Below are 16,577 nucleotides of genomic sequence, written 5' to 3'. Positions count from 1 at the left end.
CACTGCCTTTACTTGCTAACCGCTGTGGAAGTGTCCATGCTGTGTGTTCAGATGCCCCAGGCCCCTGAGCTCTTGGTCCGTGGGCCCTGACTAGGCATTCGCTAAGTGGGCCTCTCTGAGGACCCGCTGTGATTGATTGAAATAACTGTGGTGTGAGGTGTATCTCACTGCCGAGCGATTACGCTGCAATGATGGAGATAAACGAGCCCAGTGCTCTTTCCCCCTTTTCTCTTAATTACAGATTGTTCCCTCGCCGAGCTGCCATCGTGGGTAAGCCACAGTCTCCCATGGATGCGCTAGCGTCATCTCCCACAGCGGCGTGGAACAAAAGAGTCTTTACACCTCAGGTTTAACATCAGTTTCCAAGGACATTGGCCTAATTTCCTTGCTTGCATCCTTGATGATATTTCACCTGCTCTGGGCGAGGTGGGGGCGTTAAGAGAATTCTCCGATCTAAAGCAAACCCACTCTCCTCTCACCTCCAGCTTGTTGAGGCAGCCGGCAGACAACAGATTTATCCCATCAGGAGCTCAGAAGATGGGCGCCTTGGCATCTTTTAGTACCACTTTAGCATGGTAGCACTGTGACCTTTATGGAGAATGAATACAAATTCCCCTCCACTCCCATGTGCTACCGAGTGAATAACCACTGTGATTTAATCAGGATCCACCTTAATTGGCAGAAACTGCACCTCTGGTTTTCCCTTCCCCTCCTGCACAGAGGAGCTGAAACATGGTGACCTCATGAAAAAAGAAAAAGGAATGTATGAAAGTTTCCTCCGTCTGTCTGTTTGTCTGTCTGTCTCTCTGTCTCGTCAGTCTGTCTCTCTGTCCTTTCCTCTGTCTGTCTGTTTGTCTGTCTCTCTCTGTCTGTCTCTGTCTCTCTGTCTCTCTCTCTCTTTCCAACTTTTTCTCTTGTTCTTCCCAACCTTCTCCCTGCTGCTGCAACTCTCTTCCTGTTCCCTGACCTTCTCGCCTTCATTTCCAACTGAGGACACCAAGGAAGGTTTTGAAGGGTGTAGTTAAGGCGAGTGTGTGCAGTCCAGAGAGTCCAGCTCCTTGAAATGCAGTGACCTTTCTTAAACCACTGGGTCATTAGGCAATTTAACAAACACACCTTTCTGGAATGCTCAGTAGGAGAGAGATGAAAACTGGACACGTCCCAGAGACCTCTAGGTGAAGCTTGGCTAGTTGACCTCTGCTCTGTGGGAGGTGACCCAGCTGTATGTGATGTGATTGCAGCCCCGGATAGCAGAGCCCCATCAGACCTGTCAGACCCGCTTGGAATTTCTACCTGAAACTCTAGCTGCCTTTGTTTAGGAGTTTTATGTAAATGCACAGGGTTCTCACCCTCCCACTAAGGGGAGCAATCTGTGAATGATCTTCCCTTTTCTGCCTTGGTAAAGGGAACCCACCTAGATTCTTCACAGTGTTGTTGACAAACCAGAGAACAAAATTGTGTTTGTCCCACAGCTTTGAGTAGCTTTGTGCATCCCTCATGCTAAACCTTATGTTGACTTAATGCAAACTCAGCAGGCTATAAATTTACGGCAACAATCTGTCAAACTCATTGCCATCTGAACCTTGAATAAAGCTCTGTCCATTCCAGTGAAGGAGCATTAGGTCATTTATGGTATTTTCCTTTGCCCTTACCGCTTAACCTGGGTAGGCCCTGGGGGGCCAATTTTTTATGGACATGGACACTAGTTGAGAGTAACACAGGTACAGACATACGTGACGACATGATGAGAGTACTCAAATGCACACTGAGCCTCAGTTCTGAGCACCGTCTGTGGTGGTGGTGGTGGCAGAGTGGTTGGTGCAGGAGGGTACCTCTCAGCACGCATTCTGGATCCCCGCAGTTGGGCTTGAATGATGGTTTGATGCCTCTGATCTGAATCTGGAACTGAACAACGTCAGCCTGGGTCGTGGATTGTGAAGCTAACATGCTCGAGCTATTGGATGTCCCAGTGTTTACGTAGACTGTTTGTACTTTCCAAACATTCTCCCAGGTTCAGATGAGTCAGCGTGATGGAGCTGCATGACAGATCAGTGTTGTTTTTCCTGCTTTATCACCCAATTCTGACATCAGCTTGATAGAAACTACAGGAATTAAATGAGAGGTGATGGAGGAGAGAGGACACAGTGTCCATATTTGCCAGTAATACACTTACCAGATTATTTTATTTAAAATGATGGAACAATGATTCAGTATCTCCAGAGTTCTTCAACAGACAGGAACTGACATTCAGTCATATTTTCTCTTTTGAACATGTAATGGCTTCCATTCCCTATTAGAGTAGACAAGGGAAAGCTTCATATTCATGGCAAGTAGATCATTCCAGTAATCAAAGCCACTTTGTCACCACCAGCTCACTGGTGGGGCCTAATTGGCCTGGAATAGAATCCCAGGTACCATGGTGACCGTAATTTGAATAGGGTGCTGGTAGGGCCAGCGGGAACAGTGTTCCAGCACCTGCTTGCATAAAATTCATCTGTGGTTCTGGGTATCAGGACCTCTTCAGACAGGTCCGTGTCTGTACATAATCGCCACCAGCTTCGATTTGCTGTTCTATTTTGTGTTCTAAGAAAATGCAACAGTGACAGAAACCGGGAAACCAAGTGCAGCCTGCCTGCTGCTTCTGGAAGTAGCCTGCAACTGTGTAAGAGAAAAACACTATGGGTTCTAATGATGCATAAGTGGACTCACCACCACTTAAGCCATTTATGTGCAATCAGGACTCAGTGTTCTTTATGCTAAAGCAACCGACTGCAGAATGTAACTTTTCTCCAAAGGTAGATGTAATTTCATGCATATGTTTGCCCAAATTAAACTTCATCAGACGTTCAGGGTCATGTACGACTCCACAAACAGGGCAACAGGATGTTTGTGATTATCTTACCAATGTCACGTGCCAAATTAACACTAACATCTGTTTTTCTATTTGTTAGGCAAAGACTGTGTGCTTTGTTAACTTTCAGAAGTTAATCATTGTTACTGGATTATCTGCTCCCCCCTTGAGAAAGAGTTGATTTGGATACTGCAATTTTTTCCTGCCGATCCAGACTCCCAACATACTAATTTGGCCAGCAGCTGCAGGAATCTTTCATTAGGCTTCATTCACAGCCTGATAACGAATGCAAATATGTTATCAATTTGGCCAGATCAGCGTAAATTAATCAGTGGAAGGGGATATTTGTTTATGGAAGCAAACACTAGTCTCCACCAGGCAGACATGAAATTAATCACATTCAACAGTTTAATGGTCATTTTTATTCACATGCTGTCTGCTTGACTCATCCAGCTGTAGCACTCATAGATGTGTGACATGCTTGTCCCTCATGTACATTACTTATTCTGTATCTCATGATGTCCTTTTATCGAATTGAGATTTTGAAATTCTGACCTGACACTTTTATAATTTCCAGACTTCGACCACCACAGTCAGCGTGCTGGTGACCGACATCAATGATAACGATCCAGTGTTTGATTCTCTGCTGCCCCGAAATCTCACTGTTCTGGAGGAGCAGGCCAATGCGTTCGTGGGTCAAGTAAAGGTAACCCTATGTCCACTCCCTTCCATTTCACTGTCCTGTCTTCCAGTCTGGTAAACCGCCCAGAGTAGCTCATCTGTCTGAGGGAACTCCAAACTCTTTGCCCCACCTTACTGTTCCACAGAGTCCCTCCCCTGTAGTCAGCAGTCTTTTGAATCCGCGCCCCCCTCATCAAACTTTCTGCCCACTTAAATGTAATTAATCACCTTTAGGGACATTCTGTATTAAGTGTCTTTGTTAAACTACAAGGAATCGTAATTAGTGATTTGATTAATAGGGCCTTTGCTTTGTCGGAACAGTAATCACAGTGTAATGTGGGCAGATGTTTGGAGGGGAAGGCGGTCTTTTTGTTCTCTCAGCTTCTTCCAATTTGTTTTAACTCCAGGGAAATAAATGACACTGAGTCCAACCAGGAGCCCCCTGAGAGGTTTTCCCTTTGGTCTCCTTTTCTTAAATCATGGTTTGTTTGTGTGTGTGTGAGTGTGAGGGATCATTCAGAAGTTGCATTTCCTGTTCCACTAATGGCTTGGTGCTTGTTTGGAGCCCCAAACACATCATCCCAGGTGAGCTCATGCTGGACACACACCACTCATAGAGCACCATGCCACTGCCCCTCATTGTGGACATCAAAAGAGCGGGACAGGCCTGTGTGCACCACAGCGGAGTCCACCGTACTGACCACATCACCATCGCCTCAGTGCCACAGCTGAGTCTCACTGGATAGATCACCATGGCTTCAGCGCCACAGCACAGGCCGCCTTGCTGGCTTGATTACCTCCTGTAGCTCACTTGTTATAGCAGGTAGACCAGGTGCTGACAACTCCAAAGTCACGGGTTCCCAGGGAGTAAACCAAGTGTCATTGTGATGGGGATCATCTTCTGGGCTGGACCTGCACACCTGAACGTCGTGAGCGAAGCATTCTCAGTTATTTAATAACACAATGTATTATAGCAATTAAAACAGATCCCAAAGAATCCGCCTCTGAGGACAGAAGTCAAGGAATGGAAAAAAGGAAAAGAGAACAAGAGACAGGTTGCCAGTTGTGATGTGACTGAGCAGCCTGTCCTTGGCTGGACGTGAGTGCGTCTCCGTCAGTGTCTTTGGTTGTGCTGGATATCAGGCCAAGACAGAGAGGTTGGTTTCTGTAGTTCTGCGGGACTCACCCGTGCTGAAGCTGACGGAGGGTCTTACTATGCTCTCTTAACTCGCGTCTCCTGTCCCCAGTAGTGGCAGCCCACCGTGAGTGACCTTGCGGTCCTGCCCTTGTACATGTGCTCTGGGTGAGAATAACTGGCATATAAGAGCGTTTGCTAAAGGACCTTGTCTGCCCCACTAATTGCAAATGAGTTTTGCACGGGGTGGACATCTTAGTTAAACACACAGCATCATGGGTTGCCATGGAGATCACTTTCTTTTGTTCGATGCGTAGTGTTCGTGTGGGAGCAATCTGATGTGGGCTTTATTATCTAAAGACCATTTGCTTTGCTTTGATCTTTTCCCTTTTAAAAAACTTTCTTTGTCAACATGCGTGCTTTGCGTGTAGACAGAGACATGTATATACATATTATTAACAATATCTACTTGACTGTGTCCTGTCAAAGCCAGCACAATTACGATTTGATGCACACAGCTGCAAGATGAATAACCGCTAATTGGTACCCTGTCCTGTTAGCATCTATTATGTTCCTAATAACACTGTGATCACTGAGCACTGGCTACCCCAAACATTTCAGCTGGGTTCCCGTTTCCTTTTATCTTTAACAAGATGGATATCAAGCGGGAGTTGCACAAATTACTGTACTTCCTGACAGGATGTGACCTCTCCTCAGTGGGACATCCTGAACAGAGCTGCCTGCTCTTGTGATGCATGGCACAGGAATATATAGCTTGCCTACATAAGGCCTTAATTAAATTTAATTTGATTACTGCGAAGACGAATGTTTTCGTTACTGGCTCCTGCTTTGATGTGGAACACGATAACAAACAGGAGAATTTCTGTTCTTTTTTGTTCTCCTGTAGCAGAGAAGCTCCATGTTGTCAAAAAATGAAAAAGACATATTTGACAAAAGAAATGGTGAACAACCTTGCAGGAGGGCACAAGTCTTTTAATTCCTCGAAGTTTGCATTGTTTCCTGACACAAATTACCTCATCAGATCTAACTTTTAACTGGGCACAGTGGACTTCATAGTGAGATTTAAAGAGACAGTGTCATCACTGGTCCTGTAATTATGTTACTGCCATAGACAGTCTTTTGATGCCATTGACATACGTTTTCTAAGGCTTTTTTTCACCTAATTACGTAGGAGTTCCAGTTAATAAGAAACTTTAAATGAATGCTGCAGCCTTTTTGTAGCCACTGCTATAAAATTTGATTCAGCCTTTTGTGTTACCATTTAATAGCAAACTGAGGGCCTTGATTTTCTATCATTAGACAAATCAAGGAGGTGTTTCCTCTCACAAAAGCTCGACTATCGATCATATGCTCACGTCCTACCCTCCCCCGGGTCATTCTCCTCATAGTCTAAGATCCTGCGTGGCAATGAATGAGACTCTGGGTCTGTTGAGAAAAAGACAGAGTGTGGTATGTGTTAATCTGCATTCTTGGCAGTAAGTCGGACCTTATCAGAGAAGCACACTAGTGCTTTAGCCTGACCACCAGTGAAGTAGCTTCAGACACCGAAAACAATGAAAAGTGGATAATGACACCCGGGGATTGATTGATTCCATTAAATCTTGACCATACGCATGCTGACTGTGCAGAAGGAGCTTGCCCGCATTGTTCTTTGTCAAGGAGAAAGAGGAGTCTGGAGATTTGATTTACATCCCGTTGATTTCTCCTGCCAGCATAAGTGTGTAAAGTTTAGAGCTGGTTTAATAAGCCCTTTTGTTTTGTGGTTTGAAGAGAGAGGGGGAGAGGAGGAGAGAGGGAGGGAGAGAGAGAGAGAGGGAGAGGAAGAGAGAGAGAGAGAGAGAGAGAGAGAGAGAGAGGGAGACAGCAGGTGTCATTTGACTACCTCAGTGTGCACCTGTGTGCTTGGCTGCAGGCTGCCAGTCATCTTGCTGTTGCTGTTATCGATCATCCCACTGGTGGAGCAGGTGTCTCCATATAAACATGTACTGTGTGAGTGTGTGTGAGTGCGTGTGTGTGCACGTGTATGTATGTGTGTGCGTGTGTGTGTGTGTATGTGTGTATATGTGTGCGTGTATGTAGTTTTGTGTTTGTGCTTTCGCAAACATGGGGGTGGTTGTGTGTGTGTCCATTTGCCATTTCATTACTCTTATGTAGACTGCGTTACTTGTGATATCGGCAAATGTCGCCTGTTAATATGTCTGACCCTGCATTGCAAAGAAATGCTTCTACACAACTGATGTATATAAATATATAATATTTAAATATATAAATATTTTGATGAATGATTTTGTTTATATCCTTGTGTGTTGTGTTTACATACATTTGTGTGTGTACGTTTGTGCACACATGTATATGTATGTACGTTTGTGTATGTGTGTGCCCATGTGTCACTAAGGCAACGGATCCCGACCTGGGCGCCAACGGGCAGGTGCGATACAGGCTGCTCACCCACACCGACCTGTTTCGCATCACGTCTGACGGGAACATCTCCACGACTACGACGCTGGACCGAGAGCGCAGGGCTCACTATGACCTGGTGGTGGAGGCGTATGATGCGGCCACGGACCCCCGTCGAGCCACTGTCAAGCTCTCCGTCAGCGTGCTGGATGTGGATGACAACAGCCCGGTGTTTTCCCAAGCCTCGTACAGCGTACTTCTTCCTGAAAACAGCCCTGCCGGCATCATCCTCCACCTCAGTGTGAGCGCCTCACACACGCACGCACACACACGCACACGCATGCACGCACGCGCACAGGTAGGTCCTGATATGATAAACTGGTATCGGTTTTATTGAGCACGAGCGAGAGCCCGATCCTTTGTGTTACGCAGTGGTCGCACGGATGTCGTAAACGGAGAGCAGAATGCGACTAATATTTTATATTGGAGAAAAAAACCTGTCCAACAGCCACGTGTAACATCTGCAAAGCAAGCATTTCGAGAGGTGGTAGAACAGAGCTACATTCAATACTGCTAAAAACAAACACTCAGCAGAACACCATGAGGTTACTCAGGTTTGTGTCGTCTCTGCGCCACGCTACGTCCTTCCATCTCGACACTGTTTCGGAAGCGGCCCTGCCGGAGCTTTACAGTGAGGCTCACGACCACCTACGAGGTTTTCTGTCAGCTGTGGCTGCTAGTGGCTTTAGCGCAGATATTTGGAGTTCTGATGTTGTTACTGGATCGACTCCAGCGTGGGCTGCATCACTCACACACTTCAGGTTGTTGTACATGAGGCTCAAAATCTTTGTTAGCTTTATTATGTAAAAATAAAAATAAACATTAACTAGCAGCTTGGATGAAGGCATGTTTTCTTAATGCGCTGCAAAGCTGTTCAGTTGTCAAACAAACACTGGACTGATTTTAATAACTGGAATGTACTTGAAGTGGGACTGTGCAGTAATATCTCGGAAAATACAAGTATCGGATCAACAATCGATATCGGAAGACTAAATGTTAAAATGACTTGGATCGGGGGCAAAAACACTTGATCAGGACATCCGTACACACAGTTTGGTGTTGCTGACTTGTGAAGTATTTCCTTGTCTTTTATTACTCTAGCAGTCTACAGACTAACAGTCGGCGGGAGGGGTCCCAATAATGAACTTTATGTGTGCATGTGCGTGTGTGTGGCCCCCTCCCTGGGGGGTTAATGAAGCAGTGCACCTGTGGATGGTTAACGCTCAGCCCTAAAGTGTGTGCACATTGCCATAAAACTGTCCTTGTGTGAGTTCACTGAACCACAAAACAAAACAAAATGAAACTGGCCCGCCCCACACATGAGAACCACACTCACTGGCCTGCTTGCTGACTGAGAGTGAAGCCACCAAGCTGTCACACTGGGAGAGTTTCACGTCTCAGACTGGAGCCCACAGCTGGCGTGGCAAGTGTAAGCAGCTAGGTAGAGCACCTACCAGGAGCAGGGCAAAAAAAGATAAATGTTCTTCATAAAAACGGAAAAACATTTAGAATCGTTTTGACTGGTCCTATAATAATGTTTCAGTTATGGAATGTTATTTAGCTTTTATGAAACGAGCTGCAGTATATGGTGAACCTGAACACTGCGGGCATTCTCTAGCCCATGATCTCCAGTGTTAAACTCTTCTAGCTGGCCTTTCCTTGTTGCACATCCTTTGTCTTGTCTATTGGAGGCTTCTGTTTGTGAGAGATGGACTCTGCGTGGTGTGTTACTGGGATAGTAAGGACAAGGATGTTTGAGCTGGTCACTTGTCATGCTATAAGATTTGCCAGTGGTGGTTTGTGTTACTGAAGGTCTGTAGATGAAGGTTCTCGTATCAGATGAGCAATGACCTAGTGTTTGAATATCTTAATATCGCTTTAATCTTAAAATTATTCACATAGTTATAATGTGTTATGACTTCCTTCTGCTACAATGACATCTGTAGCACTGTGACCTTTATTAAGTTGGGTTAGTGTTAATGATAGGGTTAGGGTTAGTGGTAGGGTTAGCGTTAGGGTTAGGTTTATTATCTAACTATGGCGCAGGGCACCTTATCTCCTTACCTCAACATCACAGACCCATGCTTCTCAAATGTCTTGTTGTTTGAAGACATAAAATTTTCTGATTATTAAACACTCAACTCTCACCAGCATGCAACTGCTAGAATAGCAACAGGCTACCACAGGATCGTAATTGCTCTGTGGAGTGTGTGTGTGTGTGTGTGTGTGTGTGTGGAGCGTGTGTGTGAGTGTGGAGTGTGTGTATGTGTGTGGGCCATGCTCCTTTCTGCCTACACCTTGGTGACAGAGCTATCATGTCTATCAGTGACAGGCCTGACAAGGGCTGGGAGGCGCACGCATGCACGCACACGCACACACACACACACACACACACACACACACACACACGCACACACACGCACACAAGACCTCTGCCAGGACTTTTACCCTCACTGTCATTTTTAGAAACCTTTCGTGTAGGTATTTATGTGCCTCATTTGGCACGACAGACAGATCTGTATGACAGGACCTGCACATTAGATATTAGCATATTAAAATAACCAGGTGTTACTGTGCGACCCCAGCATGAGCAGGTCTTAACCGCCAAGTTTCATACCCTCAGCAGACCAAGGTTTTGATAGTCTGTCATGTGGGTCAATGTGACTGACAATCCTCACATCACACCTGCTTGTTCCTTCTTTTCCGCACACGTGTGTTTCAAAGGCGTCAGACCCAGACATGATCTCAAACGTCACCTACCGCATCAGGACAGAGGAGGCCAAGGAGCTGTTTGTGCTGGACCCCATCACAGGCGATCTGAGGGTGCTGTACACCCTGGACTACGAGAAGCTCTCCACCCAGGAGACCACACGTACCTTCGTGGTGGAGGCTCTGGACGAGGGTGGGAGTATGCCGGCTGGCCTCACCACCGTTACTGTCTCCATAACGGTAAGAGAATGCTGACGCTACGAAGCCACTCCCGCGCTCGCACAACACCTGTCTTTAACTCTCAGCCCTTTCCTTTCCCTCTTGACTTTCTAGAGGACAAACAAGATGAGTTGTCCTCCTCTTGTTTGTCTCCGTAAGTCCAATGGAAACTGACCTATGGTCTGCTACTGTATTGCTCTGAAGCACTGCAGCTGTATTGGTGTCAGGGGCTGGTTTTGTGAAACTCTCTCTCTCTCCGCTGCCTGGTTCCTCAGGGCTGAGAAGTTCAAGCTGCAGACACAGGTTGCATGGCAATTAGCTCTCAGTGGAGGACAGCTGCTGTTGGGTTGCCGTGGCGTCTGAAAGAGGACACTGCCGCGCTTGTTGTTCCGAGTTCCAGCGTGTGGCGAGCTCAGCCCGAGGCTGAGGGGGATTGATATTCTCCGAAGGCTGTTCTGGCTAATTTCCTGCCTCCGCAGGACCGCTGTTCTTTTCCTCTAATCCTGGAGAGAAGAGATTGAGCAAACATGACCGCTCGCTGTATTAGCTCCGGCAAAGCTCATCCTCCACGCTAGTGGGCAGAGCCGTGGAGCCATTTGGAAAGATCAACCTATAAATATCTGCGACGCACAGATTCGCACTACACCCGTTGGGTTTGTTCCCGATTGAAGTGTGTTTGGCTCTTCTTTGTATTGCCTCGTCCACTCTCTGGGCCGTGGCAGTGAAGCAGACAGATGCCTTGTGCCTTGCCTCATCACACGCTCAAACCCTGTGCCAAGCAAGGAGACAGAGACCATATTACGTCCCTACCAGTCTCTGCCGAACAGCTAATTGTGTCTGTAGATGGGTTCAGGATTATTTATTAATTTTCCTTCTTTGCACGGCGCGGCTAATTGATAATTAGTTGCTGGGGAAGATTAGAAAGCGGCAAAGGCAATGAATATGCTACCTGGTGCATGCAGCCTGTGTAATATCGGCGTAATTACCATGTGATGACACCCCTAGGGCACGCTTTGATCAGGAAAACATCACAGGAAGAAGTGAAACACTGTCCCTCTCACTAGATGTTACAGCACTTGCTACTTCTGGGGGTTTGTTTGTTTGTTTTGTTTTGTTGTCTGTTTGAGGGCTTTTTTGTAAATAGTAGGCCTAATGGCTCTGTGCTAGCTGGTGCCACCACCCGCCGGTGGGGAAGAGGGCGAGGGGGAGGACAAACCTCACAGTTCCATTTCCAAGTGCTTTCTCGAGGAACGCTTTCTTATTGATGCACAAGAAAACAGCTCAGGTTTATTAGGCAGGCCCTTGTGCCAGGGATGTCCTTGAATAAACCCTGGCTTCTGCAGGAGGGGCATACGTGGAGGCCTACAAGGGGTGGGGTTTGCCCCCCTGAACTGCACTGGCCTCTCTTTGGACTCAGGGAAGCGCGCTGTATTGGAGGCCTGTGAGCCCTGCGAATAAAACCTCATGGTGAAAAACCCTCCACCTCTGTTTACTTCTTTATTTTTTTGATGAGACGCTGCTTCTCTTTCTCCGTTTTATTGCAGTGTTACTGGCTTTTATTCTTCTGTTTTTAATTTTTTTTTAATTTTTTAGGGAGCCCCTTGTCATGTACCACCATGTCACATCCGTAATGCTGTTCATGAACTGCTATCAAGTAAATGCCATTTTTGTTTAGTGCAGCAGGGTTGACAGCTAATGCGCTCCTCATCGCGTAGAGTGGAAATTCAGCCCCTGGGAGTTGGTGTGGGGGGCGGGGGGTTGGTGATGCTGCCTGCCTGCTATTGGGTGATTTATCTCGGTTTGACTGTTTCCTCTCCACTGGCAAAGGACATGAACGACTTCTCGCCCGTGTTCAGCCAGACGACGTATGCAGGCATGGTGGCACCTAATGCAGCGAAGGGGACCATCATCACCACCGTGCAAGCTGAGGACTTGGACACCCCGGTGAGTGACTCTGACAGCTGTTCTGTGTGTGAGTGTGTGTGTGTGTGTGTGTGTGTGTGTCCTCTTCCTCTGCCCAGACTGACAGTTGTTTTTTCTTCTACCCAGTCACCCAAACTCTTGCAGATTGGAAAGTGGGAAAAAACCCTCAAAAACACTCATATGTATTCATCGCTTTTGCAGGCCTTGTATGAGTAACATGTCATTCAGGATGCAGTCCGCTTACTCACCTGGGCAGTTGAGACTCTTTAGACTGCTCACACAAACAGTGAATACATTACACTATACATCCCCTCCAACTCCCTCATATACAAGTCACCCGGGTGCACACACTTCCCTCCTGGGTTTGTCCCTTGTAATCCCACTGCTGCTTTGTAACCCCAGTGCCCTCTCATAATCCCACTGCATTCTCATAATCCCACTGCCCTTTCGTAACCCCAGTGCCCTCTCATAATCCCACTGCAATCTCATAATACCACTGCAATATCATAATCCCACTGCCCTCTCATAATCCCACTGCATTCTCATAATCCCACTGCCCTTTCATAACCCCAGTGCCCTCTCATAATCCCACTGCACTCTTATAATCCCACCGCGTTTTGAGGCTCTGTGTGGATCAGATTAGCCATTCTGTCACTCCTGCAAAGCGGAGAACCTCTGTTCAGGGGGTTCTCTGGAACATCCCGTAGCCTGAGTCATCATTCCTGGAAGTACGGTGCTCCGCCTACACCTGTGAACAGAAAACCACTGCCCTTCTTGGCTATGAGCTCCCCCGCTCACACTAATGACGTTCACCTAGCATCAGTGGCAAATCAGTGCGTGTACCTCAGCAGGGTCACGTCAGTAAATGTCTCTGGAGGTCTGCACGGACCCACTGGTGTGTGGACCTGTAACGTGTGGTGGCCCGAGTACCACAGGGCGAGCAGCAGGACGCACACATATTATAAACGATGAACATGAAACACGATACACAAGGATACAACATAAACACGTTCCATTCAGACATTACATCTATAATGACCAACCATGCCGCACACCCTGACGTGAGTTTCAATACACACAGACAAAACGAGGTGCAGGTGTGTGCAGGTGTGCTTACAAACAAAAGTCCTCCTACGGCACCACGTGACTTGCGGGAGGCGAGCATTCCGTGACAGGACCTGGATAATTCTGCTGTCCTCATGTCTCTTAACCATCTGATGGTTATGTTAGAGGTATCTGCTCTGCTACACTGGACTGCCACTATATCCATTATGGTGCATTATGGTGCAAGATGTCACCGCCATTGTGCTTGTGTTTGCTGCAGACGTGTTAGTAGTAATGCTGTGTGTATTTATGTCATCACATAGTCAAGCAGAAAACCCCCACAAAAAACAGGAGGAGAAAAAGGGAGAAGAGGACAGAACGAGTTTCTGACAGCTGCAGAAATGCTTTCCAAATAAATCTTATTAGAAGATATTCCAAACACACATGAACCAAGATATTCCAAACACATGAGAACTAAGATATTCCAAACACATGAGAACTAAGATATTCCAAACACATGTGAACCAAGACACTCCAAACACACGTGATCCAAGATATTCCAAACACACGTGAACCAAGATATTCCAAACACACGTGAACCACGCCAGCAAGCTGCTTGAAGCTAAAGGTTTGGGAGTCCTAGATTCATTATCTGAAGCTAACCTGACCAGGAAGAAGACTTTATGGGATTTGATGTCAGAAAGAGATCACATAATGCTAGCTCCATGTGTGCAGAGCAGTCTTGGTTGATTCCAAATCTAATTTTTGGCATTCCAAATGTAATTTTTTGAAGGCTTTGTCTAAGAGCAATGTTTGCGGTATCCATGAGTAATCTATGTATTAAATAGGCTTCTATCATTCATTCTCTTAAATCTGATTTGCAGTCACTCTTGTTAGGAACAATGAGATAACACTGTTGTCCTGTAAAAATAGTCTGTATGTGTGTGTGTGTGTTTTCGTTCATGTTTGTGTGTGAGCATGTGGGTGCGTGTCAGAAATGCAAAGTAGCAAAAGCATCTCCTGAACCACAGCTCCACCAGCTAGCGTCTGAACCACAGCTCCACCAGCTAGCGTCTGAACCACAGCTCCACCAGCTAGCGTCTGAACCACAGCTCCACCAGCTAGCGTCTGAACCACAGCTCCACCAGCTAGCGTCTGAACTCTGTTTTCCTTCCTCTCTCTTTGTGTGCATGGACGTGTACACAGGATCATTCTGTCTCTTACACACTCACTCTATTTCTCTATCTCTGTCTTGTTCTCATGCACCTCTGCACAAACGCACACACCCACACTGATTGGTATCACAAACATATTGCTACTCCCGGCACCTCCTGTGCGATGAACAGCCGAATCCATCTGTGTGCGACTACCACACCCGTAGCTTTTTCATCTCTCCATCAGCTGAGTCTGAGTGAGCTCTCCTCTCCTCACGAGCATGCCCACCTGCGTGCTCTCTTCAGAGGCCGAGGAGACGGAAACTCCCTGTGCTGCTGCAATGTCACCATGCTCTCACCGCACTCTCTCTGCTGACGTGTCGCTGGCTTGATTTGTTGTCTGTCGCTGGGGTCCATAACTCACCGTGAGCTGAGGCTGACCAGAGGCAAGGCGAGCCAGACTGCCCCCTGGGCCCGCTGGCCGCCGTCACACTCCAGCACCCACACGGCTGATCTGGAGTCAGCACTCACTTGCTCACCTACATAGGGCTCCCGCGAATGTCCCGCAAATCTCAGGGTGGTAACGGGAGCGGTTCAGAGTGGCAGGCAGACGATGGTTCTTGTCTTGAAGGAAAGTGTTTGGTTGCAGATTGTGGCTGTTGGCTGTCAGATCTGTTTTTACATGAGGCAGACGGTCACAGAGGAGCTGAGTCCGTCCTGCATGGAGCATATGGCTTGGGAATACTAGAGCATCTGACTGAAATGGCACCACCTTCATAATGTGCTTTTCTGCCGCTCTCTTTCTCTCTCTCTGTCTCTCTCCTCCATTTGCAGATGTTTTGAAAATGCTTGGTGTGAAACTAATCATTGGGAAAGTAATTGTGAAGCATTTATTGCATGTGTCTGAATTATGTAACGTATGATTTGGGACCACATTTATAATAAAGGGAAAAAAAGATGAGGCATTAAAAATATTCCCCCCAGTGTTCCTCAGTCCTGCATATATCACAGAGTAGCTGTGCCACTCAGTCATTTCCCCCTGCAATTGGTGCTGCAATTCAGCTGTTCTAGGGGAACTTTTCTGAGTGAGATCATCACACCCTCAGTGCAAAGGAGATTAATATGAAATACCTCCTTCTTGGAGAAGAGGATGTGATGAATGGATCTTCGCATCTCAGCACCTGACGAGAGCTTTGATGGTACAGTGTGAGGTCCTTCCACACAGCGCCAGTGACTGACAGTGTCCAAAACTTCACTCTCACTCCATGTTTGTTTCCTCCAACACTTTACAGGCAGGAGAGACGGACAATAAGCTATAACTTGAAAATGTCTCTGTGTACATTCTGCATGGCTTCCTGGGTATTGTAGTGCCATTGAATAACGTTACTTGAGGCTAAAATCATTCTGTTGTTTATTCTGCGTTTTTTTTTTTTTTTGGTTGTTTTGAGGTTGAAATGAACATTTGTTTATGAAGGTAAACAGTCGACTTGGTTTTCAGTAGCAAGAGTTCAATTACTATTCTAATTTTCCATCTTGACAAATATAATATGTAATTAACAAAAACCCATAAACAGCTTGTGTTCTAATCATTTGGTGAAGTGGCATGAAATAATCTTCCCCACGAGGAGAGACTGTCCTGCTTTAACAGGACTAAGATGTGTAGATACTAACTTGGTTGCGGAATATTTGAACTGTGCTGTGTGTGGCAGTACGGGTACACTCACTGGGACACACACAGCCATACGGGACTACTCAGGTATTTGTTTGCATTATACAAGTCTAGTTCAGTGTGGTTGTGTATGTGTGTGTGCGTGTGTGTGTGTGTGTGTGTGTGTTCCATCCATATATATTTTCACACTGTTTGTGTATATGTGTGTGTGTGTGTGTGTGTGTGTGTGTGTGTGTGTGTGTGTTCCATCCATATATATTTTCACACTGTTTGTGTATATGTGTGTGTGTGTGTGTGTGTGTCTTGCATTCATATTCATTCTCCCCCATGTGTGTGTATTTCCTGGGGCCCAGGGGCCATGCCTGGCATGTCTTAGCTCTTCTGCAGCAGATGGTAGTGTACACACTCCTTCTCTGTCAGCCAGAGCTGCTCCATCTCTCAGAGCCTCTGTCATTCCTCTCTCCAGCACGCAGGCCGCCAGTCCTCCGCTACACAGTAGGACTTAACCAGCGCCTGAAAGAACACTCCTGGCTTCTGCCTTTTGTGAAAGGGATTCGTTCCAGAGAGGCTAAGTGCTGATATGGGCCTCTCCTTGGAGCTCAGTAGTTAAGAGTCCTGCACAAAGTCTGGAGTTGCTTCACTTTTAGCACGAGTCTCAGCTGGACGTCTGCATGACTGCAGAATTGTTTCATCGCTATTTCAGTGATAAAAACC

The 16,577-nt window shown here is 46.6% G+C and overlaps 1 protein-coding gene across 4 annotated transcripts in view; it reads left to right on the top strand.

The window, feature by feature from the left end:
* pcdh15b (protocadherin-related 15b) overlaps positions 1–16,577 on the top strand; it is a 114,774-nt gene that overhangs the window by 57,974 nt on the left and 40,223 nt on the right. For all 4 annotated transcript variants that reach the window (XM_027009447.2, XM_035533818.1, XM_035533817.1 and 1 more), the window contains 4 exons: positions 3,429–3,557; positions 7,084–7,386; positions 9,870–10,094; positions 11,901–12,017. In XM_027009447.2, the coding sequence (XP_026865248.2) occupies positions 3,429–3,557; positions 7,084–7,386; positions 9,870–10,094; positions 11,901–12,017 (774 nt within the window). The remainder of the gene's footprint in view (positions 1–3,428; positions 3,558–7,083; positions 7,387–9,869; positions 10,095–11,900; positions 12,018–16,577) is intronic.

This window comes from Electrophorus electricus, chromosome 14, assembly GCF_013358815.1.
Source record: "Electrophorus electricus isolate fEleEle1 chromosome 14, fEleEle1.pri, whole genome shotgun sequence".
Taxonomy (NCBI): domain Eukaryota; kingdom Metazoa; phylum Chordata; class Actinopteri; order Gymnotiformes; family Gymnotidae; genus Electrophorus; species Electrophorus electricus.
This window is presented reverse-complemented; position numbering and strand designations above follow the sequence as displayed.